This window comes from Bidens hawaiensis, unplaced genomic scaffold, assembly GCF_021521415.1.
Source record: "Bidens hawaiensis isolate Kalapana, Puna unplaced genomic scaffold, B.hawaiensis_p1.1 tig00042480_1, whole genome shotgun sequence".
NCBI lineage: Eukaryota > Viridiplantae > Streptophyta > Magnoliopsida > Asterales > Asteraceae > Bidens > Bidens hawaiensis.
The window spans coordinates 2,624-13,633 of NW_027497534.1; the positions used below are offsets into that span (position 1 = coordinate 2,624).

The window sequence follows — 11,010 nt, forward strand, 5'->3', positions numbered from 1 at the left end:
CTTAAATCGACACAAGGTATGTTATCGGAAAATAAATCAATATATAAACTTGAATTTGAACCACAAGAATGAGCATATATATATATCGCCGTTTATTATTCTTGTTTCTATCAATCATTATTTATTTTTGTAGATGTTATTTAATTACGGGTTATGTACATGTTTTTATAAAATTTAGTAATACCCAAATGATGAAGAGGATGATTTTAGTAACACTACTTATAAAGCAAGTCACAAAGATGAGGAATTGTCTGACTCGTTATCAATGACCTTGAAGACGAGGATCTTTTTACTACTTTATATGCAAAAGTTGAGTTGAGAGACTTTTTCGTACAAAAGTTAAGTTGAGTGACTTTTATGTTCAAATTCAACAAGTGGACAGACCTTTTTATGCAAAATTTGAGTTAAGGAACTTTTGTAAGCATAAACAAAAAGCATATTGTTTTTTTTTTTTGTATTTACCTGATGAGTTAAAAGTGGTATATAAAAATATTGCAATTAATCAACCTAGCACGAGTAATGAAAACCTAGAATACTCTAAACCAAACCACTAGCAACAGGCAAGCGAACCTATCGGGTGTAGTATAGCTATGGGAAGTCCGGGAATATCGAACCCTAGAGACACTTATTTAAATTAACGAAACTAGATTCTGAAAGCTAAATAAACTAATAATTAAGAAAAAGATCTTTTATTTATTTTTATTTATTTTATTTAAAACTAATAATTAATTAAACTAATTTTAAACTATTAAATTAAATTTAAAATTCTTAAGACTTAGACGAAAACAACAATGAGAAAGGCGTTACCTAGGCTTGAAATCCTATTTATGAATCTTGGATGCTTATCGGCTACGGAAACTGTGATGGAACCGGGATCTAAAGATACGACACCCTAGACATCCTAGTGGCTCCCTGATCATTCGCTGGGTGTGACCTAAAAGAATTGCCTAAGGGACGTATGACGCAAACTGGTTGGTTGGATTACCTCTCAGTCTCTCCAACAATGATAAAGTACTCTAATGACTAGATCACCTCTCAGTATCACTAATAACAATACATCTGGAAGTGTAAGGGACGTAATGAGTAACCTAAGATGCTCAAAAAGACTTAGGATAGCAAAACTTAAATGACAATAAGAGGGAAATTCACTCTCGTGTAATCTATACCCAAACCACCTAATGAATAAGAAAATCCCAACCATCTATTACCTCTCCGTCTCAAGATTGGTAGAACACTTAAAATCTCTAAACCCTCAAATAATAGTTCCTCTGGATTATGTCGACTATAAACCATAAACTAGTTACGAACACACAGTAGATAACCTCACATGCGTCTACACAATGAAAGACATTCACAATGACACATATAGAACTATTGAATAAAAGTAAATTAAAAATAAGTACGCATATTCATCTTTTCAAATACCAATAAGTTGGTTACAATAATATTAATCCAACACAAATAATCCAATACTGACAAGCAACCCAAGCTCAACAAATATTCATTCAAACCTAAGCAACTAAAAAAGTTTTAGCCAACAACCATGTTCAAAAACATAATATGTATAATTGTAATAATGTAGTTCCTAATAAAAATAATAAAGTTAAACCAAAGAAATCGTGTTTAGGTGAGTAGATGTGACACCGGGGCCCTCTCTAAAAAAATACTGACTTGCGGCTCCGAGGTGTGGTCCAAATACTCCTTCAAAGATGACGGCTCCACTGTGTGAAAATACATGCACAAAATTTTTTTTTGACGGTCCAAATACTCCTTCAAAGAAGCATTCACTAAAAAAAATAATCAAAAATAGAAAACGAGGCCAAAAGGCACATACTAGACGGGGTCGAGAGCTTACGTGTTATCAAGAGGATGGTGACTCTAAGGATACGCTATTGGGGTTCGAGGTTTTTAGTCAATAAATATTTTAGGAAATACTAAGGGTGGAGGCCAGGGGCCGTCATATACTGAGTTTCAGCTCGGGTGAAACAATGTTGGGCCGAAATCCGCTAATATAGTTTTAGGTTTAAGGGCTCGTACACCTCACTTGACCTTTCATCTATCTAAATTCCACCTAAGTGCATTTTCTTCTTACCATTAAAGGGTTTTTAGAATCAGTCTGTTTCAACCCGTTATTTAATTTTCTTGATTATGCTTGAGATGGGGGTAAGTAGATCTATAACTCTTTAGGTGTGAGACCCATAGGTTTATTGATGTAACTTGAACTTAATTGTTAGATATGATGGGGGCTTGATAGGTTGGTGGCTGGGTTTAAGTGGAAAACAATATTGGCAATCACGGTTTTTGCGTTTATCTATTATTAATTAAAATAACCTAAATGTTTTGAAAATCAGATTTCCGATTATGATTCCATTGCAAATAGCTTTTTCAGGGGTGAAAAAGTTTAAGTGTGAGGATATTTGATGTGGTCTAAAATATACATATTATTATATAAATATTTCCTACTTTTAAATACTTTTAAGCCAACTTTTTATTGAATATTATTAATATTTGGTTCATATGTGAATTTAATAGATTCATAAGACAACGAGCTAAAATGGAGTACTTGAATTATATTGAGACCAACGAATGAATAAGTCGTGTTATGGTGTATTAAAGATACATAATGGAAGCTTTATGTTGTAACACCCCAAATTCTCGTAAACGTCGCTGTTCGGTGTGCGTATTAAAGTGGTCATACGAAACTATTAATGGAAATTAATTTGAAAACCAAATAAATATGAAAGGAAACATGAAGGAGCTACTCTGAAAATTGAAATTAATTCATTTTTTTCAAGAATCTTGTTCTTGTGATTGAGGCCCATATTTAATTATTAACTGACACAATGCGTTATAAATGGATGATTATTTTTGAAAATCAATATATTAACATTGTCTTTCGTGGAGCAGGGATAGAAACCTAAAAGAGGAGCCAATCAATTTATATTTATTACAAGTCTTGGGAAAAGAAGCCGTCAAAAAAAATTTTTGTGGAGGTATTTTCACACAGTGGAGCCACCATCTTTCAAGGAGTATTTGGACCACACCTCGGAGCCGCAAGTTAGTATTTTTTTAGAGAGGGCCCCGGTGTCACATCTACTCATTTAAACACGGTTTTTTTAGTTTAACTTTATTACTTTTATTATGAACTCCATTATTACAATTAGAGTTAATTGCCATTTTCGTCCCTGTGGTTTGCTACTTTCAACCGATCACCGTAAGCTAAAAACCCTTTAATGGTAAGAATAAAATGCACTTAGGTGGAATTTAGATGGATGAAAGGTCAAGTGATGTGTACGAGCAACTCCTAAACCTAAAACTATATTAGAGGATTTCGGCTCAGCATTGTTTCACCCGAGCTACAACCCAGTATATGACGGTCCCAGGCCTCCACCCTTAGTATTTCCTAAAATATTTATTGACTAAAACCTTGAACCCCAATTGTGTATCCTTAGAGTCACTATCCCCTTGATAACACGTAAGCTCTCGCCCCGTCTAGTATGTGCCTTTTGGCATCTTTTTCTATTTTTGATGATTTTTTTTAGTGAATGCTTCTTTGACATTTGCATAACTTTCTCATTCACTTTTATTTTCAAAATATTTTCACATCTTTGATGTTCGTGCAACAAAACTTTGTGTTCTTAGACATCTTTTACCTAATTATATATAACTGTTTTCTAAGCTCGTAACAAATTTGGACATGGCAGGGCGTCACCACTCATTACTTACTTTCATAAAACAAAGTGGCGTGCTAAATTTTGAAGTGCATGAATTCTCACCACCTCAACGTAGTCAAATTACGGTAATATCGCTATGCCTCATCGAATTTTAATCTTCACCATCCCCCCTCAAGATGAGAACCCATAAAGTTTATGACTATTAGGTATATTAATAATAATCATGGGAAACCTTTTAAGGCTGCTTGGACCTACCGACACATCCCAAATTAAGTGCGCTTTCTTTTTTATATCTCATATATATATTAGTAGTTTTAAAAACCAATCCCCGATTTTTCTATCATTTTCTATTTTGTTGCAAAACATTTAATTCAAAGAATACATTTTTTTTATATATATTTTTTGAATTATTTTTTTAAACTTGTTTTTTAATAATATATAAATATATACTTTTTTTTAGTAATTTTTTTATACTACCTAAAAACGTCAGTTTCCCATCCCCACACTTAAATTTCACATTGTCTTCAATGTAAGACAGAAAAAAAGACAAAAATAAAGCAGAAATAAGATAAAATTTAATAAAAACAAAGAAAATGAAACAGACTCCCCTGGTAATATTGCAGTAATCATCGTATGTCATGTTCCGATAACGCGACCGGATAGCATTTCATTCATGGTCGCAGCTTTGGGTCCCCTCTACAATTAAATAGGCTCAGAACGCCCCCGTCCGAATGGAGATTGAGTACGAACGAAAACATCCAAACCTGCAAAACAAAGCTCAAAGCACCCAAAGCAGACATCAAACAAACTCTAAAACTTAAAACTGACTCAAAATACAAAAATAAAAGAAAATAAATATAAACATATACAAACTCTACACTTGGGTATTCACCCGAAGTCCTATCCCTATCAATCAATTAACCTAGGGATGTCAAGGAGACACACGTCCTCCTCAACCGAGTCAATCGGCCCACCAATATAATGCTTTAACCTGTGGCTATTCACCTTCCACGAGCTCCCATCAACATCCTGAAATTCTATCGCACCATGTGGGAACACCTCCTTGACCGTATACGGTCCTCCCCATCTCGATCTAAGTTTACCTGAAAATAAATTAATACGGGAATTATACACCAACACTCGATCCCCACACTTAAACTCTTTCACCTTCTTCAACTTCCGATCGTGTAACACCTTCGTACGCTCTTTATAACTCCAAGATCTCGCATACGCCTCATTTCTCAACTCCACAACCTCATGAATTTGGAGATGCCGGTTTTTCGTAGCCTGGGTCAGGTCAAGATTAACGGATCTCAACGCCCAATATGCTCTATGCTCTAAATCAACCGGCAGATGACACGCTTTCCCATAAATCATCCTAAAGGGTGTTGTCCCAATAGGTGTTTTAAACGCTGTGTGGAAAGCCCAAAACGCATCATCTAACTTATCGGACCAGTCCTTGCGGTTTTTGCCGACAGTTTTCTCTATAATTCGCTTCACTCCTCGGTTTGCGTTCTTCACTTGCCCGCTCATATGTGGGTGATAGGCGGTGGACAACCGATGAGTGACCTCATACCGTGCCAACGTCTTCTCCATCTGGGCATTGCAAAAGTGCGTGCCCCTATTACTGATCAAGGCCTTGGGAGTACCAAACCGACATAACAACCTCTTCAAGAATCCCACTACAACTCGAGCGTCATTAGTGGGCAAGGCTTGAGCCTCAACCTACTTGGAAACGTAGTTGATAGCCACGAGAATGTATCGGTTCCCTAGAGAATGAGGGAACGGACCCATGAAATCAATGCCCCAAACGTCGAAAACCTCACAAACCTGAATAGGGCTTTAGGGAATCTCGTTACGGGATGAGATGTTACCAGTTCGTTGACATGCGTCACACTGTCTGACAAACTCGTGCGAGTCTTTGAAAACCGATGACCAATAAAAGCCGGAATCTAAAACTTTCCTAGTGGTGGAAGACAGACCATGGTGGCCACCAGTTAAACCCTCATGACAATGCCAAAGAATCTCACAGCCCTCTTCCCTACTCACACACCTCCTCAACACTCGATCGGCGCCTACATGAAAAAAATACGGTGCATCCCATATGTAGTGGCTGGCATCTACGAAAAACTTCCTCCTCTGATGATAACTCATGCCCTTGACCACCACTTATTCGGCCAGATAATTCGCAATATCGGAGAACCATGGAAGACCCTTGTGACATCTGCCCCGATCCGACCCGACCCAGGTACCCGTTTCTCTGGCCCGATCTCTTTCTTTTATGATTTAATATTTATTTTTACTTATATTTTACTTTTAATAATAATATATATTTTCCTTCCCGCCGTCCCGTCCCTCTTCTCTCTTTCCGCCTTCTTTTCCCTCTTGTCGCCGTCCCGCCCTTAAGCCTTGAACCTCTGTCCTTTGTTTCTTCCCGCCTAAGGTTGTCTGCGCAGCTCCACGCGCCAGACTCTTTACAAGGAAGCCTGCGTGAAGACCACCTGTTACTGCGATACGCGAGACGAACTGTCCCCGCAGCGCGCTAAGGATTTTAGTTCTTCCCGCGGCGCGCTATGGATACTGTTCTTCCCGCGACGCGCTAAGGAATATAGTTCTTCTCGCGACGCGCTTAGAATTGAAGTTCTTCCCGCGGCGCGCTTAGAAATATAATTCTTCCCGCGACGCGTTAAGGTTGGTTCTGCCTGCCTTCGCGCTCGCGCACTTTTGCCTTCGCGCTCGATGCCTTCTCGCGTTTAACCCTTGAATCTTTTCTCCTGTTTAATCTAGCCGTTTGTTTTTGTGATGTCTTATCTTCTGTGCTGTTGACCTAACCTGTCTGATGTCTGAAAAGTTACTTTCGGCGCAGCATGCGCACCAACCCCATTGGTTGACAGAAAAAGTGACTGACATTATCTTTTGAGATCTGCTTTTTCCATGCTTGACCAGTACCTTTATCTGACCCTCCCATGCCTGTTTACTGTTACCTGTCAGCTTTTCCTTTGCCCCCTGCAGCTGCCATATCTTTTGATATCTTTTGCTTTTGGAATCTTTTACTTTTTGGAGATCTTTTCCCCTTTTCTAGGGATTGTGTTCCCTAGGGTTTCCCTATAAATAATAATATTATTTTTCCTAACACAACACACACAAACACTTAATTTAAATCTTCTCCTTGCTCTCGTCCTTGTCCTCTGCCGTCTCCTCTCTTTGCCTCCGTCTTCCTCCCTGTTCTACCCTGCTTTTCCGGTAATATATATTATATAATAATTTACTTATTAATTATGCTAACTTCTAATCAAGACATTAAAACAAATCGTTAAAACAATAATCTTTAATTATAGGTTAACTTTGCTTGTTTGGTTCTTGCTTTACCTATCTTCACACCGATTATCAAGTGAGTAATCTCGTACCTAATCCCTTTTATTTTTAATGTTTTGGGATGTTCATGTGTTCATACAAACTTAGAGTCTTAAACTGTTTATGAACTTTAGTCGCGCAGTATCCCATGTGTTGAGGACGTAGACTTGGCTGTTTATTTGTATGTGTGGATCATTAACCGTCTTGTCGGTCTATTCCGCAGTTCTCATGGTACCATTAGATGAACACAGGAGAACTATCGTTTATGATTTTCTCTTTTGTTTACACATGCACAGTTTGTCTTGTTTGTGAGCTCAATTGTGAGCACTGGCAGTCTATGAATCTTAGAGTTGGTCCCGATCAGATTACACCCCTGTTGAAAACCAAACATACACATGTTGCGCGCAGATTTATTGTTATCTATGTATTAGCTACTAAACTTGATTTCTCACCAACACGCAAGTGTTTGACGTTTTATTTTAACACATGTTCAGGTTTGCAGTAGCTGTTTTGGAGCTCGAGATAACCTAGGAAGTTTTCTTTATTTTGGACCTAGATTAAAATGTATCAAGACAAGTTATTGCTGTTCGAATATTATGATTTATAATATATTGATTTATGATGATTATGTTATCTTATGTATACCTTGTGCGTGCGCGAATGAATGTATTTATTAAATATTGACACCCAATAGTGTCACGAGTAATGAAACAATATGTGGCGCCCCGATGTATAATCCGCCTTTGGTCGGGGTGTTACAGATTGGTATCAGAGCTCGTTGACTTTAGGATAGGTGGTTAGACGTAACGGCCTAGAATACCTAAGAGTCCCTTCTCGCGCATGAGAGAAATCTCATGTTTGCGCGCTTATTGTTAATTACTCGTTATTTATGAATATGCCCGCGCCTGCGCAGTATATGATTTTATGTTTTATTCCGCGATATTTCGATTTTTATTGATTTTACTTACATATTCGTTTGTTGGGATTGAAAATCCGAAAAGTCATGGTGATACATGAATAGTTGATTTTCAATTTTCAATTACGATTATGTTCTGAGGTTGGAGACTTGAAAAGTCATGGTGATACATGAATTGTCAACCTCCAATACTCATTTTCTTGTATATTTTATATTGAGGATTGAAAAGTCATGGTGATACATGAATCGTCAATCTCCAATACTAGTTTACTCGTCATTTTAAATTGAGAATTTGGAAGGTCATGGTGATACATGAATTGTCGATTCTCGATTCGGATTTGTTACCTTTATTAAGTCTGCATTTAAAGTCATTTCTTTTACTTTAACTTTTGATAGTATCTAACTCTGCGAAACCAAGCTCTATAAAGTTATACTTTGCGATAAAACTAAGATATTAACTAAAATTAAAACTTTTATAGAATGCCTCCACTATCAGCTCGCCATCTTAGGAAGAAAGAAGCCGCGCGCAGACGATCGCTGCAACGTTCCCAGGAAATGGCCACCGCAATAGCCCAAGCTTTGAGCCAAAACAATACCAACACCTCTGGTTACAACATTAAGTCCTTTAACGCGGGTAACCCTTCAAAGTTCACAGGTCTTGAAGGAGCCACCGTGATGCTCCAATGGCTCGAGAAGATTGAAAACACTTTCCTCCATACCCAATGCCCTCATGACAGACGAACCCTATATGCCTCCAGTGTCCTGGAATCCAGAGCGCTTACATGGTGGAATGGAGTAGCCCATGCGTGTGGCGCAGAAGCTGCTTCCAGCATACTCTGGGAGGAATTTAAGGATCTCTTGACGCGAGAATTCTGCCCTCCCAACGAAGTAAAGCGCCTGGAGGAAGAATTTTGGAACCTGAAGCAATACAGTGGAGAAGCGCGCGAGTACGAGACGCGCTTCCACGAGCTAAGCTTATTGGTCCCTCACCTTGTTACCCCTTCCCGCCGAGCCATCGAGAAATTCCTTGGGGGTCTCCCCATGGAAATTCAAGATTCTGTATGGGCCAGAAACCCAGCAACCCTCCCTGACGCTATTGAGTTGGCCGCTGTGCTCAGCGACAACCATGTCAGAGCAGGAACCTTGTTCCTGCGGGGAGCTGAGAAGACCAAACCCACCAAAACTGCCCCTGAACCAACAGAAACCAAACCAGAACCCTCAAACCATAACCAGAAACGTAAGCGCAGACAAGCTTACGCGCTTACCAACCCACCCATAGTCCAGCAACCTGCCTACCAACCTCTAGTATACGCCCCTCAACCACTGTCCGCCTACCCAACACCTCCTGTAGTCCACAACTATGCCTTAACCAATACAGCACTCCCTGCCCCGCCAACTAAGAAACCTTACACAGGAAACCACCCCTTTTGCCCAACCTGTAGACTCCACCACCCACCTCAAGTCCCATGTCGACAATGTAACCGATGTGGCCGCGCTGGCCACCTTGCAGAAAACTGTAGAGTCCTTCCCGCCAATCCAATTGCGCCAACACCACCAGTCTACCCGCAGAACCCACAACCAACCTACCAAAACCCACGACCCAGATCGTGCTTTAACTGCGGTGATCCCAGTCATTTCCGGAACGCGTGCCCGAGGCTACAAGTGCAAATCACACAAGCGAATCCGGTGAACCAGATTTCAAACCAAGTGACGCGTGGACGAGCTTTTAATATAACCGCGCACCAAGCGCAAGCGAATAATGACGTAGTTAATGGTACATTTTTACTTAACGGAAATTATGCTTCTATACTTTTTGATACTGGCGCCGATCGAAGTTTTATCTCTCGCGCCTTTGAGCAGAAGCTTGCGCGACCGCGCGATAACTTAAAAGAAGATTTTTCAGTTGAATTGGCTAATGGTGAAACTATTTTAATAAACTCTGTGATCAAGGATTGTACGCTTAACCTTAATGAAAACGATTTTCTAATTGATCTCATCCCCATGCCTCTTGGAAGTTTTGATATTATCATTAGTATGGACTGGCTTTCGAAGAATCGCGCCGAAGTTATTTGCGCCAAGAAGATGATTCGCATACCTCGAGAAAATGGTGATCTTCATATCTACGGCGAGAAACCCTCCCGCGGTCTTAAGCTTATGTCTTGCGCCGAAGCCCAAAGGCTTATGCGGAAGAAGTGTGTTGCATTCTTAGCCCATGTGGTCAAACCTGCTGAAGAGAAGAAGCTTCGCGATATCCCTGTTGTGCGTGATTTCCCTGAAGTTTTTCCTGATGATCTTCCTGGTATCCCTCCCGCTCGTGAAGTCGAGTTTCGTGTTGATCTTGTCCCTGGTGCTTCCCCCGTAGCTAAATCTCCTTATCGTCTTGCACCCGCTGAGATGCAAGAATTGGCCAGCCAACTTCAAGAGTTGACTGCTAAAGGATTCATCCGCCCTAGCTCTTCGCCCTGGGGTGCTCCGGTGTTGTTCGTTAAAAGAAAGATGGATCGTTTCGCATGTGTATTGATTACCGCGAGTTGAACAAACTCACCATTAAGAACCGGTATCCCTTGCCGCGTATTGACGACCTCTTTGATCAGCTCCAAGGTGCCTCTTGTTTCTCCAAGATTGATCTCCGCTCTGGCTATCACCAGTTGCGCATCCGCGATGAAGATGTTCCGAAGACTGCTTTTCGAACTCGTTATGGCCATTTTGAATTCTTGGTCATGTCCTTCGGTTTAACCAACACACCCGCCATTTCATGGATCTAATGAATCGGGTGTGTAGACCTTTCTTGGACCGTTTTGTGATCGTGTTTATCGATGATGTTCTGGTGTATTCTAAGACCAAGGCCGAGCATGAGCAACATCTTCGGTTGGTGTTGCAGAAGCTTAGAGCTGAGCAACTCTATGCTAAGCTTTCCAAGTGTGAATTTTGGTCTGATGAAGTACAGTTTCTTGGTCATGTTGTAAACAAGATGGGTATTCATGTCGACCCATCCAAGATTGAAGCAATCAAGAACTGGTTGACGCCATCTTCTCCTACCGAGATCCGTTCCTTTTTAGGCTTAGC

The 11,010-nt window shown here is 39.9% G+C and overlaps 1 protein-coding gene across 1 annotated transcript; it reads right to left on the reverse strand.

Annotated features, from left to right (window-relative positions):
* Positions 1-4,583: 4,583 nt before the first annotated feature.
* On the reverse strand, positions 4,584-5,270 carry LOC143593675 (uncharacterized). The gene has a single exon (XM_077073233.1). It carries the CDS (start codon positions 5,268-5,270, stop codon positions 4,584-4,586), a length of 687 nt encoding a protein of 228 aa, XP_076929348.1.
* Positions 5,271-11,010: the final 5,740 nt, after the last annotated feature.